The sequence below is a fragment of the Centroberyx gerrardi genome, chromosome 14 (genome assembly GCF_048128805.1).
Source record: "Centroberyx gerrardi isolate f3 chromosome 14, fCenGer3.hap1.cur.20231027, whole genome shotgun sequence".
NCBI lineage: Eukaryota > Metazoa > Chordata > Actinopteri > Beryciformes > Berycidae > Centroberyx > Centroberyx gerrardi.
In genome coordinates, this window is record NC_136010.1 from 21,569,392 (window position 1) to 21,589,979 (window position 20,588).

The 20,588-nt window shown below is 45.1% G+C and overlaps 1 protein-coding gene across 1 annotated transcript; it reads left to right on the forward strand.

The window, feature by feature from the left end:
• The first annotated feature begins 1,615 nt into the window (after positions 1-1,615).
• On the forward strand, positions 1,616-20,377 carry nfatc2a (nuclear factor of activated T cells 2a). Its single transcript, XM_071915457.2, has 10 exons — positions 1,616-2,004; positions 2,578-3,511; positions 3,645-3,813; positions 6,373-6,575; positions 6,711-6,883; positions 8,848-8,988; positions 11,752-11,807; positions 11,981-12,113; positions 12,244-12,957; positions 18,880-20,377. The coding sequence occupies exons 1-10, from the start codon at positions 1,872-1,874 to the stop codon at positions 18,933-18,935; spliced, it is 2,712 nt and encodes a 903-aa protein (XP_071771558.2). The 5' UTR covers positions 1,616-1,871; the 3' UTR covers positions 18,936-20,377.
• The last annotated feature ends 211 nt before the right edge of the window (positions 20,378-20,588 follow it).

The window sequence follows — 20,588 nt, forward strand, 5'->3', positions numbered from 1 at the left end:
CACGCTGCTGCGCTTAATAGTTGATCAGCGCACAGCGTGGTGTCCCGCTGGAGTTGCATGCCTGGGAAGCAAAGGGAACACATGAAGTACTTATCATTTTATTGACAATAATGAATAGTAAAAAATGAAATAAACGTAACTTAATCGGGTGCAAGTCAAGAAAGGCGAGTTTTATGTTAAGAAAAAGGGGGAAAGACAGGCTACTACAAGATGTTTTGAACTAATTAAGCATCAAAGTTAAATGTGTTGAGATCAATGTGCCGTGAGATGTGAGAACAACGTGAGTAATTTGTGAATTTTCCTAATTGGGGGCTGACTATTATCTAATCAAGATTCTGGCCCGGCCCCCAATTACGTTCGCAATAATTTAAAATATAGTGGAAATGCTGTATGTGTTTTCGCGAGGACTTTCTGTTTTTTCACTATAGTCGCAAAACATCTTGAAAACTTTCCAGGCTCAGGTTTATATTCTGTCTGATACTGGCACAAAACCTTTTGGCAGTGCTGTATAGTGCGCTGGAGGTCACAGGTCAATCGTGCCCAAGAACAAGTCTCTGGGGTTGCATGCTCAAATGCTTATTAAAAAATAGCTAATTGAACACTTATGCTGGGCTACTTTCCATCCGGCCATCCAATATTTTAATCCTGCCAATCTGTAAAATTGTAAAAATGGGATTTGCCGCACCTGTGTGGGATCAAATCACGTCACCAAAAAGATCAAACCGGATTAGAAACAGAGGCTGTGTTACTGTGAACATATGCTGTGGGCCACATCATGCACGTTTATCATTTTTGCTGACTGAGCAGAGTGAACACTAGGGGGTGAGGCCACCACTGCAGCAGGAATGCCCTATAATCTGATTCCCATAATGTGTATAGGCTTCCTGTCTGTCTAAATAATTCACGATGTAGCAGTGCATCAGAAATATTTCTGTCAAATTAGTTAATGTAATGAATCTAAATACAGTCAGTGGAGGCAGGGGCAGAGAATGGGATATTTCAGAGGGGGGGGGGGGGGGGGGGGGGGGGGTCAGCATCACCAAATACTGTTGTAGTCTAATAAATGATTCAGTAATTGGTGTGTTTATGTCCACTCACCCATTCATACATACATCCATACATAGGCCTACATACATACATACAGGAGTGCATTAGGCAGGTTTCAAATTTAATGTAATTGTGCAACATAACTCATACACATACATGCATACATGCATGCTTACACACACAGACACACACACACACACACACACACACACACACACACACATATATACATGCATGCTCACATAAATACAGTAGCCTACATACAGTACACACAGTACATACATACATACATACATACATACAGTAATCCCACTACTGCACCCCTCGTCAATAATAATAGATAACTGATAACTGTTTTAGAGGCTATGGATCGATAAGTGAACACCCTGGTGCGTAATTGCAACGTGTCAAACACCCGGGGGCAGCAGCACATAGTGTGTTAGCAGAGCTGGTAATCCGCCCGCGGTGCGGTTAATTCACCACTTTCAAGCTGCACTTGTGCTTTTTTTCTTTTCTTCGACGTATCAACGAACGGGGAGGCGTGATCCACCTCAAAGATGAACTTGAAGATTCAGTATGAAAATAGACCCGCCTTCATCCGAAAATAACTGCGGGAAGCTGAAACAGGAAACTTGGTGAAACTGCGCTTCACCTTGCTGCTCTTGCCGCTCGCCGATGCATCATTTGACACTTGAGCAGGTTCCCCAAACACATCATCATCACCATCATCATCATCATCATCATCACCGCCGCGACGCCCCTACCGCCGCGTCTCCGTTGTTTCGTCTGAACCGGGACAATTCGTAAAAAAGAAATATAGACAGATGACCGCTTTATACGACGAAAAAGACTTGGAGGAGGAACTGAGTCGAGTGAACTGCCCCGATGAGGATTTGGAGTTTGAGTACCTGTTTGAATACGAGCCACCTTGCAGCGAATTTACTGGGGGAGATCAAGGTTTGTCCGAGGCTTTCTGGCAGCCTGTGTTGACTCCTCTCCCTCTCTGTTATTTATAGCCTCATATGACTTTACAAAATAATATGTAGCCTGTGGTGTAAAATGAAAAGAAAACAAACAAACAAACAGAAAGTTAATTTCACAGGCTTGATCATGAGGATTATGACATGTAATTACCATGTGAGGAAAATGTAATGAGCTTTTCGACATATGTTTTTACAAGTAATTAAAAAGATTAAAAAAAAGAAAAAATTAAAATTAACTTTGACTAACTACTTTAAAATGCAATATCTTTGTCTGCAGGTTAAGTTGTCAGTGCCATCTAGGGAGCAGCACAACATTAACCTTTGTAATGAAATTCATAATTGGGAGGAGAATTGATATGTAAATAATGTATTGCTCTGGTGTCATCATAATTGGAATAATGGAAAATATGTTAAATAATAAAAATGCTGATCTCTCTTGTGGCTCCTGTTTGAATCATATTATTGACCCGCTCCGTTGGCTTTGACAATATTTAAGGTTTTCTTCATGTGTGTTTTAATGCTCTTTCATCCTTGCTCTCCTCTGTAGATGACCCGAACCTTGCATCTCACAAAATCCTCGGCCCCGAGTCTGAGCAGGCCTTCCCTCTGGACCAGGCCTCCCCGTACGGCATCAAGTCCTGCAGTCCCCCCTACAGCGACCACAACACTGAGGTTCTCTCAGGATATGAGCACCAGGAGGCCAGAAACTACCTGGACAACTCGCGGCCCGGGGGCCTGGCCCTGAGCCCGCGGATCGAAATCACCCCCTCTCGTGAGCACTACAGCCATGGCCGGGACTCCCTGCAGAACCACCCGCTGAACATTAGCCCCCGGCCCACCCTCACCGTGCCCGGCCATGACAGCCTGGCCTACCGCGAGCCCCAGTGCCTGAGCCCCGCCAGCAGCAACTCCTCCACCAGCTGGCACTCGGAGAGCTACTCCCCCTGGGCGTCTCCCTGCGTGTCGCCCAGCAGCGGCCAGAACGCCGACCTCTGCCCCCGGCTCCAGAACATCCACACCGGCTCCCCCCGCACCTCCCCGGGCACCTCGCCCCGCACCAGCCTGGCCGAGGACGGCTGCCTGGGCCCCCGCTCGCCCTCCCCCAGGCCCGGCTCGCGCTCCACCTCCCCGCAGGGCAAACGCACCTACGACATGTACAGGAACCCGGGGTTGATGCCCGGGCACCGCTCCCGCAGCCCGTCCCCCCACGGCGGCCACATTGAGCACAACATAGGTGCCCACTACGGTACCCACAACAGCCTCGCCGACGCTATGAACGGCTTCGGCACCGGCCAGCCGGGCCTGGTGCCCACTAAAATAGTCAAGACGACCAACCAGGTGTACACTCTGTACCCCGAGAACCACGGAGAGGGGAACTACCTGGTGTCCTGCGACCAGGACGTGAAAACCAAATCTGGTGCTGAGCCTTTCTTTGTCATCCCACCCATTTGGCCCAAGCCACTGGTTTCCAGCATCTGCAGGTAAATGGGTGGGGAAGCCAGGACTTGTGGCTTGCATGCACACAAGATAACGATCCATTTTCCAAGGTGCACATTACACTAAACTTGATTTTCATTATTTCTGTCCTCTTCTATATCCTTTGTTATGTTCCAGCATCCCTGTGGCTTCTCTCCCCCCTTTGGAGTGGCCGATCCCCAGCCGCTCAGACCAGTACGAGCTCCACATTGATGTGCAGCCCAAGCCCCACCACAGAGCGCACTACGAGACGGAGGGAAGCAGGGGTGCTGTGAAAGCCCCCACTGGAGGACACCCTGTTGTCCAGGTAATGCCAGAAAACATGAATGAGTTCAATCAATACAAAAAAGCACATTTCACATACACAGTGCTCTTCAAAGACCAAGGCGATTGATTTACCGTTCCAGTTCGGGAGCTAACGCAAGTCTTAAAGCCTCAGGCAACCCATGACAGGAGGCCTTGCGTGTAATGGTATTTCCTAGTCATTATGCAGTAAGTGCTGTTATTGCCCAGAGCCAGTTGTATGAAAATTACTCCGTGAGTTACCCCGGCTTATTCTGGCCACTCTCACCTTGCTCGCTTCTACCGTCCTCTGCACGTAGTTTGCAACACTTTTGTGAAACCCAGCTGTAAAAGCGCGGCCCCAGACATATGACACGTCGTAACCACCCTGCAGCCTCATGACAACACAGCCGCGCAGATTTTTGCCTTCCTGCTTAAAATAGTCTGCTGCTGTGCCCCCCCCCCCCCCCCCCCCCCACCCACCCCCACCCCCCCCGGCCCCACGGTTGTAACCACACAAACAGACCTGTGTTTATGCTGTCCATGACTTCCTCATACACAATGGCTTGATGACTGTATGGGTCTCACATGAGCAGGCTGACTTTCAGTGTTGTAACAGCTTTACTTGGCATGTATTCAAAACTGATGACTACTCGCCTACCTGTGATTAAAATCATTTAGAGAGAGAAGAAACAGCTTGCTGAGATGTCATGAACAGCATGTTGAAATTATTTGTAACATGTTTATGACTCTGACTTCACTTTTTTTTGTGTTGCCGTGGCGACGTTTCAAGGCCTTTTTTGTTGTTCTCGGTGATAGTGGGGACCTGGTGGAAATGAAGCTTTTCTCACTTCTTTTCCATTTTCTGGCCCTCCCCAAAGGCCCACCCTGAGGTCAGTGCTGCCTGGTTTGCCAGGCCAATCAGATGGTCAGGGCTGGCTAGCCACGGCCGCACTCCTTCACCTCCTCTTTCCCTTCCTCTATTGCTCTCTCTCTCTCTCTCTCTCTCTCTCTCTCTCTCTCTCTCTGTTTCCCCTTCCTCCCCTCTCCTTTCCTTCTCTTTCTCACTTTCTCGCTCTCCCTCTTTCCTCCCCCTCTCTCCGGCAGCACCTCCTTCCCTCTCTCCCCTCTCTCCCCCTCTCTCTCTCTGAGCCTCCTACCCTCCACTTTACTTTTCCTACACTGCTCTCTGTCATGACTCACTGCTCCTGCCACTGCCATGACAACCGACCAACTGCTCACATGGCCTGTTGAGTGTTTGCAGTCAACTTCCTCTATTTCACTCACTGTGTCAGCTACCTGGATATGGAGCCGGCAGCACACTCATTCATGTTGCCATAGTTTCTGCTCACATTCGGCAGCTGCTGCGGCGTGTGTCAGTTACGCCGACCAAGACGATTGTTTCTTCTTCAGCAGTGAATTTGATGTACAGAAGCTGTACAGTCTCTCCATGCTCGTCTCTCTTTCCGTCTGTCTGAGCAACAAGGAAGCTAGATGGGGAAAAAAATTAATGAGTTACCTGTAGTGTTTGTACCATCACTTTGGAATCTAAAATATGGTTATATTTTTTGACGAAGGCAATGCACAACACTGTTTGTGCAAATACTTTTAGATGCAACTTCATGCATTGTGGTTTTGCATGCATGTTTCCACAGGAGGTAGTCTCTCTCTCTCTCTCTCTCTCTCTCTCTCTCTCTCTCTCTCTCTCTCTCTCTCTCTCTCTCTCTCGAGCCTAGCAGGCCAATGTTGCTAGCATGATTTACATACTGCACCGTATTTGATAACACTTATTAGACACCCTGGCATGCAACAATATCGTCAACCTTCAATTCACAACATAACCCATTTGATAATTAATTAATTATTTAATTAATCAATTTCTTCCAACACATAGTTTCAAAAAGTATCCCTCACACATGTGTCACTTGGTCAAGCTGGCTGTTTATGACAGTTTCAGTTCTCATAATCTTCTAAGCGTGCCAGTGATGAAAGACAGAATCCCTGCTGAGTTCCTTTGAATTCTTTAGCCAGTTATGAAAGAACAAGTATAAAACGTATGGCCTCCAAGGCCATAGGATGTGAGCTCTCTGCTGGCTGCTGTTCAAGGCTGTAGAAGAGACTCATGGTTTTACACGTGGGTCTGACACTGATTAGTGACCTCAGGGGAAAACTGGATGGCTGTGGAGTCAGCTGCTAACGAGATCTGAAAAGGCAGAGCTAAAACAGGAGGATATGAGAAATACAGTCAGTTTAAAGTGCCTTTAACACTTCCTTCACATTTATCTTTCATGGCCTGACATGAATCAAGTAAAAAACAAGCGCGAATTCGCAATAGCTGCGACCACGTACGCGCATGCATACACGTGTGGGGAAATGTTTGTGGACCAACCAACCGACCAACCGACCGACCAACAGAGCGAGCTATAGAGCTGCTGGTCGCAGCTAAAAATAGGTCATGAAAGGAGATAGGGGATGATAGGAGATACCACCCTTTTTAAAAACAATTACATGTTGCCAAGCAATGCCAGTAAGCACACATACATTCATTCAATTTCCTGTTTTTTTCCTCTTTTTGTATGTGCAGTTACATGGCTACAGGGGCAAGGAGCCACTGGGCCTGCAGATCTTCATCGGCACGGCAGATGAGCGCATCCTAAAGCCCCACGCCTTCTACCAGGTGCACCGCATCACCGGCAAGACGGTCACTACCACCAGCTTCGAGAAGATCATCCACGGCACCAAAGTCCTCGAGATCCCCCTGGAGCCAAAGAACAACATGAAAGCAATGTGAGAATATTAGAATGCATATTTTTGAATAATTAAAAAAACTTAAATGTACCACCCACAAACTCACAAACGCACATATTTTCGTAGTAATTTTCCATTGTTCAGTTTTGCATAAATCCCTCTTCTCTGTCACAGAATTGACTGCGCTGGGATCCTGAAGCTGAGGAACGCAGACATTGAGCTGAGGAAGGGAGAGACCGACATCGGCCGGAAAAACACTCGCGTTCGTCTTGTGTTTCGCGTGCACATACCTCAGCCGGGAGGACAGCATATCTCCCTGCAAGTGGCCTCACATCCCATAGAGTGCTGTAAGCAACTATATATCAAGTACAATCCAGTTATGCTTGTTGTGCTATTTGTACTGATTGTCCCCATTACGATTCATAATTATAAGACACAAGTTCTGCATGGACTTGGTTTTGAGTCCTCTTTGTGGGCTTCATGAATTCTCCATGTATGCTTCCTCTTGAGGTGAAACTGATGATGTTTTCACCTGAGTGATGCTCACCAGACTTAATATAAAGTAAACATGGTAAAAAATGAACCCGCATTCAAATGAGCTTGGAGTTGGGCTGATAGTCCAGAGTCCTACGCACAAAGACGTCTTTATGCTACTAGCACTTGCATCCATCCAGCAGGTACTCGCTGTATGTGTGTGTGTGTTGTGGCTGTGAGTGTGTCGGCGTCTGCGTACCGGTTAGTGTGTGTGTGTGCTCTAGTAAAGTCTGTGTTTGGGTACATGAGTGCATATGTACACAGTGTTATTAAAGCACCTGGCATAATCAAAACTCAAACAACGCCGCCCTTTATCTGGCTTTGAACAGCTCCCGCGTCAACAAATAGCATTCAGCGTGTCAGTGGAACACAAAGTACATACACTACGCTCCTGTCACTGTAAAACAAAACACAGTGATGCAGAATATGATATCACTTTATAATTGTCATTTCCCGTCGCCGTTCCCATCTCGGACAGCGCGGCACAATAGCCGCTATCTACCTGTTGAGCCGTCGGATGAAGGTCGGGACAGTTGGCGTCAGTGAAAGCCAATCGAGCGTGAACCCGCCTACTACGACACCTATGGCGCATCTGTCAGGCGGGCCGATAAGCAAACTGTGTCAGTGTGTTTGAAGAGACGGGGCCTCTTTTAGTGTCATCCTCTCTTTGTTTTGTTGACGCACGGCGTAGTAGGCCGAACAAACCTGTTCAAAGGTCACAGGGTTGTTTGTCGACACCTCAACTCGCCTCAGTGGGTATCGAATTTCAGCCGAACTAAAGGGTGACAATGAGCTACAATATGAGGAAGCTAGATCCTCGTCGTTAAAGTCTCTAAAGTGTCAACAAAGCTGACAGCCACAGTGGTAACATCCCTGACTGTGTCGTATACTGTACATGCAGTGATTAATGAGCATGTTTATTTCTTGCCTAATCGTCCTTAACATGGCCAGAGTGGTTACAGTCCTACTAGTTTATGCGAAATCAGCTGAGACATAACACAGTGCTACCAACCTTCTTCATAAAGGCTATAGGGTCTGCTGAACACGTGACACTCCAGTGTGTAATTACGGATTGACAGGTGCTTGTGCTTGTATGGATCTAGGACATTAAAACATGTTCAAGCAATAATGACCGAGAGCCCATGGGTTGGTGAAATTTACTGACTTACAATATTGCACAATAAACCACAGCGTTAGGGTCATTATCACTTTTTATAAGTGTCATTTTAATTTGAGAACTTTCCCTAAACCCAATTTAAAAGATAAAGTGAACAGGCTTGCTGGTTATCAAGTCCTTTAGTTTTCATCTTCAGGGTAAAACCTGGCAACAAGGCAAATTAGCTATAGCACATAGAACTTATATAGACTATAAGGTATATAGATAAGTTTGGCTGCATACAGGCAAACTAAACTGCTAGACTCGCTTGTTCATCTCAAGTGTTGATTTGACAGATTGAAATTCGCAGCCTTCTAAACTGATAGGAAGGATTGTGATTTTGTAATGAGTCAGCATCACTTATTTAATGTAAAGCACAGCCACTTGTTCCTGTGTAGATGTGGAAAATCAATGCAAAGCTGCAAGTTGACTCAAAGTATAGTATGTCCTCTCACTGTGCGTTCACTCACATTCTACGAGTTATACGCTGGTTCACAGTCGCTTCACAGCTGGGAAGGAGTTCCTGATGTCTTCCTTCCTCCTATGTGAGTGGAAGTCTCAAAAGTGCAACTGTAGACGGACACTGAATGCAACACCCCACTCCTCTGTGTGTCCCTGCAGCCCAGCGTTCAGCCCATGAGCTTCCCATGGTGGAGAAGCAGGACATGGACAGCTGCTCTGTCCTGGGAGGCCAGCAGATGATCCTGACTGGGCAGAACTTCAGCTCCGATTCCAAGGTCATTTTTATGGAGAAAACCCAGGGTGAGTCACATTCGGATCCTGTCGCATTCACATCTGAGTGAGCAAAACATCCTCTGGGAAAGAGTCATCCTCTGTCTCATAAAAGAAGCAGAGTCAGATGGTAATTCTCTAAGATCTGTGACAATGTAGAGTCTTTGACAGATTATATCTATGCATCTGTTGTTTCTGGTATTACATGACCTAATTTCACACTGAACACCGCAGCAGTAGTGATAACTAATGAGCTATTACTCAGTGAACATGATTACCCATGATAACCCATCAGATTCAGTGATATAGCTTTCAAATTTCATACCACACCACGGCCTCTGCGATCCTGTGTAGACGGAGCCACATGCAGTTTACCTATGAGTCATTTGCATGATCCAGATGATAACTCTGCTGCCTCACTTCCCTTTGCCCTTTTCTCCCTGGCTGACTTCCATGATGTCTTATCACTCAGATCGGCCTTTTGTCGTGTGATGAATAGTGTTGTGTGCCATATAAAAATCTTCTTGGGGAGGTCGGTTCACATACTTTTTGTCGGTGTCCCTGGTTTACTCTTAGTTTTAACTCTGAAATATGTCTGGATGGAATCAATGATCTGTTTTGATCTTCGTTTATGGTAAAATCATGACATAATCATATTTTTTTTTACCATCTATTATCTAATTTTAATACCACATGTAGTAATTGCACTATTTTCTACAACATTTTTAAGACAAAATTGAGTGATTTAACCATGATTGCTGTAAATTAATGCTCCTATATCATTGATATAATGACAAAGGTCACCCTGCCGTCATTTGAATCCTGACTTTTCCTCAGTCACAGTGTATTTGCATGGTTCTGGGACGTGTCACATGCCTGCTTCATTATTTTTCATTAGTAACATGATTGAGAAAAAAGACAATGTGTGCAATTTTGCAAAGAGTAAATTGAGCTGGATTTATATTGTGGAAGTATTGTCAGTAGTCTAGGTTTCATTTACCATCTGTTATAAATCATGTCTAGTTTTTATTTGCGGTTCTCGACAGTATACCTCAAGCTGCTTGAGAGCTGTCTGATCTGTCTGCATGGGATCGTGAACGATGTTGAGACACTTTGTGTTTGAGTGAGCATATGGTCGTGTGACTCACTGACTCCACTGCTGTCTGAGAGCGGAGCGCTTGGCTTTTTAAATGTGGGCTCTCCAGGGGCCGCCTCGACTAAAACTTGGAGCCGCGTACCCGAGCCGCTTTTTCTTTTTTTTTTTCTTCTCCGGGGTTCCCTGCCGCTGTGTTACGACACACCGCAGTAATGGCCAGCAAGACGGAGACGGAAAAAGAAATCTTACGAAAAGGGATTGCCATTGTTTTGGAGAGTTTCTGTATGACACAGAGTTCTGGACCAGTGCAGCTGTGAAATCTCTCTGAATGAGAGACAGCTGCCTCTGGCTGGGGCTCCCCTGGCTCTTATGCATGGACAAGGTTGTACGAGGGGAAGAGGAGCTTTCCCCCGGCCAAGTCGAGCCTGCTCAGCTCGCTCTCCAACTCCCTCTCCCCCCCTCTTCACCCCCATACACAATTATCTCCAGAGCAAGAGAGAGAAAAAAAGATGGGGTATCCCTTAGAGTAGAATTGCAACAAAACGCAAACAAACTCAAACGCCAAGAAAGCAGTAGTCATCCCCTTTTGTTAGTGAAATGGAGCAACTTGTTCACGAAAATAAAGTTGAGAAAAGAAAAAAATAAGTAATTTTGGCAAGATGTGTGGAATCCCCCTTTCTCCTGCTGACTCATTTAAGCCATGTGTGTTTAATTTGCAATCTGACAGAGGGTTTCCCACCTAACATTAAAACAGAACTCAATGCACCACAAGTTATATTGTATGTTACAGCTCAATAAAGGCCATATGGAGTTTACGAGCACATTTTTGACAGCAGTTGTTTTGTAAAGACGATGCTTGTTGTTAAATGAGAACTTCAATGTAACGTGGTGAAGCGGGGATGTAAGTAGAGGATGAACGCAAACCATAATCGCTGTTGACATGGAACAGTGCTAATGCTTCCAATGCTCAGCACTTTGTCACAGCACAGCGTGGAGTAAAGTTGCAGTCCCTTGCCCACGTTCTCTTCCTTCTACATTAAGTCTTGATTTCGTATCTTTCTGATGAATAGGCGACTGTATGTGCGTTTGGGGCAGATCCGTAGATCAGCTCTCCCTTGAGGTGTGCTCGCTGGTGTAAGAGGAAGTGGTTTTAGTAGTGATATGATCTGCATGCACAAAGAGCCTTTTTCCCTCCACTTGAATTTGAAATCACATGGCACACAGGTCGCAACGTGTAAATGCATGAAGGAATATTGAGAGGTAGTCTTTTTTCAATTGTTCAATAATGTGTCTTTTATGTACAAAACGTTCAGAAATGTCATTAAAAGCAGTGAAAGAAAGTAAAAACACAAAGGACCAAATGAATCCACAATAAGAATAACATCTGAGCTGGAGGAACTTCCCTGTATTGGCTAGGATGCAGCATTTTCCTAACAGGAGGCTTGAGAGTTACAGCATTGCATAACTGTCTAATATATTATGTACTATGCTGGAAATAACCAACAGCCTCATGCAAGTCTTAAATACCACATCAATTTAATTAGTTAGTTAGTTTGGGCATTTTATTGATCAAATAAAATCCTCTTTAATCCATTTCCTGTGCAACATGAGACCATTTTAATTATTTGTCTTCAGTGATTAATTGATCTCTCCTCCCTCTGCTCTCTTTTTCACTTTCTCTCTTTGCTTCTCTCTAGACGGGCAGCAAATCTGGGAAATGGAGGCGACAGTAGACAAAGATAAGAGCCAGCCTGTAAGTACAACTCATCCGGCTGTCCCACAGATGACCCGTCACACCTGCAATACACATTAGACCTGGAAACTGTCCTGACTTAGTAGTTTAGTTGGAAACAAACACAAAAAAAGATATTTTGGGCTAGTACAGCACGTAATCCCACACTGAAATGGAACAACCATGTGTTGCAGAATATGCTGTTCGTTGAGGTCCCGTCCTACAGAGACCCGTCCGTCTGCCACTCTGTCAAAGTCAACTTCTACGTCATCAACGGCAAGAGGAAGCGCAGCCAGCCGCAGCACTTCACCTTCACACCATTGCCAGGTAGGAATCGTGTTTTGAATAGATTAGGTTGTTTGATTATTGAATAGACATCTAAAGTATAGACTGCTTCAGCTCTTTCCTCCCAGGATGATTTACAGCCGCGTCTCTCTTCTTTTTGTCTTCCTCACAGTTCCGTCCATCAAGACAGAGCCCTTAGATGAGTATGAAGCGGGCCACATGGGCTTCGCCATGCCTCAGATCTTGGGCGTATCCCCCCAGTCCTACTATCATAACCCCCGCGCCATCCTCCACCAGGACAATGGCCTGATCTCCGGCATGGCCTCCTGCCAGCAGGGGCGTCCGGGCTCCGGCCTTCCAGGCCAGGACCCCCGCTTCCAGCAGCAGAGCCCGGCCATCGTCTACTCCCGCGGGGGCAAGAGTCTGAGCGGCGGCCCTGGCCTTTACCAGCAGCCCGGGGGGATGATGCCCGACCCTCACCGCTCGGTCCTGGTCCACACCGGCTCCCCGGCCCAGTCCGGAGGTCCCGTCGGCGCGGGCCAGCACCCTTCTATCATCCAGTTCTCCCCCACCAACCAGCACCTGCTCCGGGGAGGAGAGCCTCAGCCTCTCCCCGCGCCGCAGCCCGACAACCAGCAAATCATCTACTGCGACGGCTACTCCCCACAGGCGGCCGCCGCCCACTCCCCCACGCCGGCCCAGGCCCAGGCGGCGGTGACCCACCCTCAGCACTACCCCACCGTCATCCAGCAGCAGCCGTACACGCAGAAGGGCCAGCAGAAGGGCAGGGCGCCACCCGGCACGGGGCAGATGGAGGCTCCGGGAGACGGGCAGAGGAGGGTGACGGTCAAGGAGGAGAACCTGGACCAGGCCTACCTAGATGATGGTGAGTGTAAGTTCATGCTTTTATACTCTGTGTGAGTGGGACAGCTTGTGAATGTGTGTGTTTGTCTGCTAAAACATAACTGTAATGAGGGAATAATCTGAGGGTTTTTTTAGTTGTTTTTATTTTAGGCACAGAAGAAATATTCATTCTCATTGCAGAAAAAGTGATGAATATGTGCAATTCCTTTTCTGAAGGAGATAGACGTCAAACGGAGATAAGACTTTTCCTAAGAACAATTCGAGGATATTTACAATATCTGCGCCATCTCCCATTCACATATCCCCTGTCCGTTCTGTGCGCTATACAGCGTCCCTCTGAACAAGGCCAACAGAACAAGCTCACACTGTTAAAACAATCCTTGCCAGGAGGTGTAGTTATGTTCCACTCAAGGTGGAAATAACAGGGATTATGAGTCATATGTTTATACTTACGCTTGTCAACCCCATTACCCTCTGACAGAATTAATGTCAGGCCACATCCAGCAGCAGTCAGGAGGTTGAGCCTCTTCATTTTGTAAAGGTCCTTCAAACTACATGTTTTATAATATAATGACCTGCCCTGATAGTGGTATCCGTATAGTCTTTGGTCCACGTCAAGCCAGTGGAGGAGTTTAAGTTTGTCGTCATGCTGCTCCATTCACCAGCGGCCACACTAATGCTCCTTCTGCTTGTCGCAGGGTTCGTCTGGCACCGCCACACATCAGGAAATGAGCCTTTGGCTTTTTTTTCTCTCTCACTAAAAAAAGAGAGAGAGAGAGAGAAAGGGAGGGAGAAAAAAGTGTCACTCTCTTGACCGCCTGGATATGTTGACACTGTTATGAAGTGAAAAACAACTTCCATGGCAACCATTGTCAAACAGTGGAACGGGCTGCCTGGGAGAGCTGGGGAAAGCCTCTTTGTTTGTTATACTTGGCCAGGGCTTCCCCTTGGCCTTACGCCCCTCAATTCTGTGGGGGAACCCACCAGAGGATTAGCTTTTTTTCCAACCGCGGGATTCTGCCAATCTGGCACAAGAAATTCCTATTTGCAGCTGCTCTCCTCCAGAAATCCAGCCTGATCCCTGTAAGATAGCGGGAGGGCGGAGGGTAGTCCGCAGGAAAAGGGAAGGGGCTGTGCGTGTTTCAATGGAAAAAATGAAACGAAGAAAAAAGGCCAGCAATGGAATTTGTGTTTTTTGGATGGAACTTGCAGGGTTTCCCTCCTCAGTAAACAGCAACAGGGTTTAGAGTTAGCGAATTAACAGGGAGTTATAGGAACAGTCAAACTGGGCCCACTGTGTTTGATACTCCCATGATCAAAAGGTGATGATGAACAGCCAACTCCCCACCAAGGTGCCTCTGCATCTTTGTTCTGTTTTGGCTTTACTCTAGTAGCACATTACTCTCTCCCTGGAAATCTCATAAAAAAAATAATTGCAGAATTAGCAGTTACTTGGATTTAATTGCCTTCTTTTATCCAAAGCACTGGAGGCTATTTTCACCATTATTATATAAACATGCTTCAGAAAGGAATAACAGCAATAGAATGATTGACATTTATGTAATACCACATCCCTAAATGTTAAGAGCATTATGCATAATGGAGCTTGCACAAGTACTATGCTGCTACACAGGCCAACAGTAACAGTTTGATAGTCTTTTCCCAGGTTATCAGACATGATAGCCATGAATCCACCCACTCACATCATTGGTAGTGTCTAGTCATTGCTGCGAGAAAAAAGGGGGCTGCCCCATATTCAAAACATTTTTCAGACAAAGGGTGAGAAGATAACAGGGCAAAAAGTCCCATTGTGTTTTACTGCAAAGGTGTTGAGGTGTGGGCATGACCACACAACAATCATTTATTTGGAACCATCAAAGACATTTTCACCGAAATAACAAAGTCAACATTACTCATCCTGGTGTGTGTTTCACTCTGTACTCATTTTTGAAAAAATGAAGACGCCACATCCTGGTATCGTCGCAGTTTTGTGGTGCATAACTGTCACATCTCTGAGGTGTCTGAACTGTGTCACCTTTAGAATGCTAAATGAAAGTCAGGTATTTCACTTTAAGTAAACCAAAACTGGGTTTACACCTCCTCCCACACAAGGGGCTTGCATCTGCCGCCCTCATACATGTTCCTATGCTACCTAGTTCTAGTAAAGACAAGTTCCCCTCTCAAACACTGTCAGTTGCCAGTAGTGATAGTTGCTGCCCTGACTGTTTATCAATTCTCTGATCTGATTGAGGCATCCTGGCCACAATCCCATTCATAATGAGCCAACGATTCATGATTCATAAACGATAAATAATGATTTCGATTTGTTGAAGTGAACAAGGTGCCTGCAGGAACCTGCTTTTCCGTGGGACAACAGAGGCTAAGAATGTTTTGGCCCACAAAAGTTGCGAGCCACATAGTTTGTGAACAACCGGTTAAGAGCCACTGGCATGGTCTACAAAGGCTGAGAGTGACAGATTTAGTGGGTGTGGAATAAAGCCCAGAGGCAGTGGAGCAGGTGAAATTGTTCCAGCAGGTAGAGATCAGGGCAGGAGAGATAAAGCACACAGAAACAGGCTGCTGGACACGCATTAGTTTCAGCTCACTTCCATCCCATTTAAGAGGCCAGATTAAATACACAACCTGGCATCCCCTCTGATACAGAAGGTATTACGGCCATACTGCTGAGTGCATGACAAATGCTTCAAGAAATTGATATTGTTTTACATACAGTGTAATGTTATGTGAAACGTTTGCTCGTTCTGTGAGTGTGCTTATTTAGGGAGATTTTTGTACATTCAGCTTCTCTAGCATTCAGGCACAGAATCTGAGGTTAGATTAGCAGTTAGCTGACAGTCATTCATACCACTGGGGCCGCAACTAACGGTTATTTTCATTATCGATTCATCTATTGATTATTTTTTCAATCAATCGATTAATCATTTAGTCTTTAAAGTGTCAAAAATAATGACAAATGCTCATCACAAGTTATCAGAGCCCAAAGGGATTCTTAAAATTGTTTACTTGTCTGACTAGTAGCCAAAAAGAACCCAAAGTATTCCTTCTATAATGATGTGAAATGGAGAAAAGCAAGCAAATCTTGGTCTTTGTGAAGCTGTAACCAGCAAAAGTTTGGTATTTTTACTTGATAAATGACTAATATGGTTATTCGCTTACCAAAATTATAATCGATTAATTTCCAGTCGATTGACTAATCAGCACTACATACTACTTTATCTTTTCTCTCTATGGGTTTCAGCTTCATGTTGAATTACAATCCAGCAGCAACTTTTCTTGAGTGCATCCACTCACATGCAACCTGTGAACATACTGTATACCCCCCCCCCCCCACACACACACACACACACACACACACACATATACAGTCACTCCATGAACATGCAGATCCATGCAGACACACACAGAGACACACACACGCATGCTTTACCCATTCCAGCTCACAGCGGGCAGTGTGCAGCGACTGAGTCAGCTACTGTACAGGGTGTCTCTCTCTCCTCCCACCGTCGGTTGGTAAACAAGCCGGCTCATTGGTGCAGAACCCAGGAGCCAGACACTCACCTATTGTGCAGACTAGTCTGAGTGTTCCCTGGGCCAGCCTCAAATGGCCGGTCCGTGCCAACCCTTCATTAGGCTCAGTAAAGCCCCACTGTATGTTGCCCCGCTGCGGCGCTCCTGCTGCTTCTCTGAGCTTGTTTTATGCTCAGGAAAAATCCTGTGGCACCGCTGGGGAGATGAAAGTTTCTTTAAGGCATTAGGTGTCAGAGGGAATTCCACTAGAGACTAAAATAAACAGGGACGCTGAGGCTGTGACGACAGCAGAGCGCCCGCTTTGGCCGCTCCTGCCGCTTCGCAGCACTCAGATGCAGCTCCGGCTATAAAATGTGCTTAGTGTTGAGTTGCTGTAATGGGTTTATTTCTCTTTCACATCTGCAAATGATCAGGTAGAACGGCAGGTAGAGAGAGAGAGAGAGACTGGTTTGTTGGTGGGAATAACACCTCTCTCTCTCTCTCTCTCTCTCTCTCTCTCTCTCTATCTTTCTCTTATCCTCTCCTGCTTGCTAATTATCCAAATTAATATGCTCGCATCTTATGTACAGCGCTCTACTGCAGGTTTCGATGATTTTTATCTATTTATTTTTGAGTTGGTATTGCAGTAAAGTCTGTTCTGGCCTTCGCAGTCTGATCAGCTCTGAGATGCTGCTGCGTGGGTGAGATGGTGTCTGATTTCACTTTAATGTGTGTGTTTTAATAGTTGCACCACTTCCCTTGCCAGTATGTAGATCAAAGCTTGAAATAGCGCTATCAAACGCCAACTCAATAAAGTCCCCTCTAAATTTCTCCCTGAGTGTAAGATAGCAGTGTTTATTATTATGTACAAACTACAGCTAGCTAGTGTTTCAGGCTGTTCAGCCACAATCTTAATCTGTTCATTTTTATTTAACCTTCATTTATGTAGTTTAGTCCCATTGGGATTAACAATGTCTTTTACAAGGGAGACCTGGCCAAGACAGCAGCAGCACCTTTAGTTACAGACAGAAAAACAAAAGCATTTCATGATACATAGATAATGTTAGACAGTGTGAGACACAAAGGAGAGAGGGATGGAGAGAGAGAGAGAGAGAGAGAGAGAGGCACAATCCTAACACAGCCAACCTAATTTAATCTGCAACTCATTTTAAATTAGTATACTGAAATTAGTAAGTAAATAATTTGCTTACAAACTACATCTACCACCTTTTGTATTTGAAAGGATATTTGAGGAAAAACTGCTAATATTAATCTTCTAACACTTGACTACACCTTCTAGTTAAATCGCCCTATGCCCAAATCCCAGTACAACCCATTACCATGGATATAAAATCATAGACATGATATGTACTGTGGATGGCATGGTTACAAAGCAAAAAAGCTTTTTTGGCCCACTTTGAAGCGCTCGTATTACTCATCGGTCCTAATGAGTTCCCCGAGGCGCGGCGGAGGCAGCGGCACCGGCCCGCAGTGTCAGAGTGCCAGTGTACACAGACGCACAGCGGGCCCCCCCCCCCGGCCTGCGCCGCCCTGATAAAGACCAGAGCAGAGCGCAAAGAGGATGTGGCGTATCTGGAGAGACGGCATGTTACGCATACTAGACATTCCTGCCTCGCCTGCCGCACGGCTCCCTATTGTCAGCGGGACTCGGGCTGTGCTCAGATAGACGTGAGCGGACGTCATGGCGGCCTGACACAGTAGCAGGCAGGTGAGGTCATCCTCCCTCCTCACGTCCCCTTCCGAGTCCAATTAGGACTCACAAAGCTCTGACTCCTGATGGTTCATTTGTCCACTGAGGCTCTTAAATTGCTACACAGTGACAGGTATATAGAGTCTAATTGTATTTTATTTTATTTTTTATTCATTTATTATTTTTTAGGTCAGGTCTAGTCTAGGCTGGGCATTTTCCAGACCTTATCAAGCTGTGTATTATTATTTTTCTTTTTAATTTTCCAAACCATGACACGGGTATACACCCCGCACATCTTGCTTCTATTTTTAGAACCTTGAAACTGTGAAAGTTTCCATTTAAAGTCCCTTTTCCCCACCCATGATGTGTATACACACACACACACACACTCTATCAGCAGAACAACAGGAAGCAATTGCCTATAGGCTTTAGCATAGCTCTACCCCTAGTGGTGACTCGACACCAATGCAGCAAGCAATATTTATCTGCCTTCCACTATACTGCACTGCACACAAATCAACCAGACCATGCTTCATTTGTGTGATTCCACAATATTTCAGGAATGAAAATACGAAATACTTACACTTTTAAATGTTGTTAAAAAGGTTCTGTTTTGGGATTTTATTGTAAAAACACACTTAACAGCGATCTGGCCTTCTCACTTTCTAACTTCCCTCTTTCTCTCTCTGTCTCTCTGCTCTACAGTGAATGAGATCATAAGAAAGGATCTGACTGGTGTCCAGGCCAGAGGGCAGACATAGAGGAAGGACCTGAGCAGGAAATTACATCATGCGCCCCCCCACCCAACCCCCGACCCTGCAGCGTGGTGACACCCCCCCCCCACCCACACCCACACCCACCCCCACCCTCTTCTCTTCCTTGTCTTCTCTGCCCACAGCAATATAGATGTCAGCTCCCTGCCATCATGCTGCCGTTTGCTTTGGATGTTTCCCTGCAATAAACAGCTTCATTTGGCAAACAGAGAAGAATTCATTTGACCCACAACTTCTACCGCCAAACACCCACCAGGGGTGAACCGACAGGAACCAACAGGAGAATGTGCCTTATTTTGTTGACTTTATTTTCAGGTTTAAGCAAAGATACAGTTTGTTTTGCAAAGAAAGAGAAAACAGGGGTGAAATAAACAAGTCCCCAAAAACAGCACCAGCCACATTACCCAGGCAATAAACTCACATCCAGTTGGCTCCCACATGTACTGTCCTAGGGAATGATGATTATGTAGCATGTCATTGTTTCACAAGAAATTGGTGAGATTTCTTTTTGGAGAAAAGTAATTGGGTTGTCAACAGGTTGACTTCTTGTACCAAAAAGTCGCCTCAATTCTAACGCTCAAATATTGTAACATTCCTTGTGGCCAAACCATCTATTTTGTCTAATATATCTCTAACTTTGTATGCAGTTTTACAAGAAAACATTGTCTTAAGCTTACACTTTGATCATCTCATTTTAGGTGCAGTTTTCTAAGTGAAAAGAAGCGCACACTGCCTTAACCATATACAAATGAACTGTTGTGGCACCACCTAATATGCACTGTTTTCAATAACGGGGGTCAATGTTGTTTCTTTTTTTATAATATTTGAGTCATGTGAATAATGTACTATTTTATATTAGTAAAATATATGTTGCATTATATTCAGGTGACATGCCAAAATGGCTTCACAGGGGCCTGTGATGCTACAGCTACAGCTTGGGGCTACATTTTTAAATTGAGATTCATGCTCCAGCTGATTTTCATGCAAACTTTGTATTGACAATCATTCAAAAAATGGATCTGAATTCTGACTCACGGAAGCCAAAGTGAGGGATTTTGCCCTTTGTGTGCCAGCTGTGCTCTTGTGTTGAGTGTTGTGCATCCAAAATGCCTCACACTCAGGTCTGAAGGTGGTTTTCTTGCTTTTATATCAAATGTTCATCTATTTTATTTGTATTTCTCTTAATATTGATTGTAATAACATCTGTGGCTGTTTACACAGTCCCAGAGAGCATATCCAAAGCCTATTTCTATGTATATCGTTTTGTGTATAGTTAATTGAATTCTGAGTTTATCTATAACATATTGACAATCAATATACTCAAAACTAAGTGTGTGCCTATACAGAGGCGTCATGTTTGCAGATGTAGTGTGCTTTACTTTTCCAAGACAATCCCACATTTTTCAAATGAAATATATTTTTTCAACATCTATTTTTCATTACACTTTTTACGCACTGTAAGCACATCAAAACAGAATGTTTAGGGATATATGGATATTTCATGTGCTAATAGAGCTTGCATTGATAAAAATAGTGGTAGTTTCAAAAGTAAAATTATTTTTGTAAGACTTGTAATACTTCACAAAGTGAATTGGAGTACATTATAAGTGCCAGGTGCCATTTATATGACTGTAAAGAAAA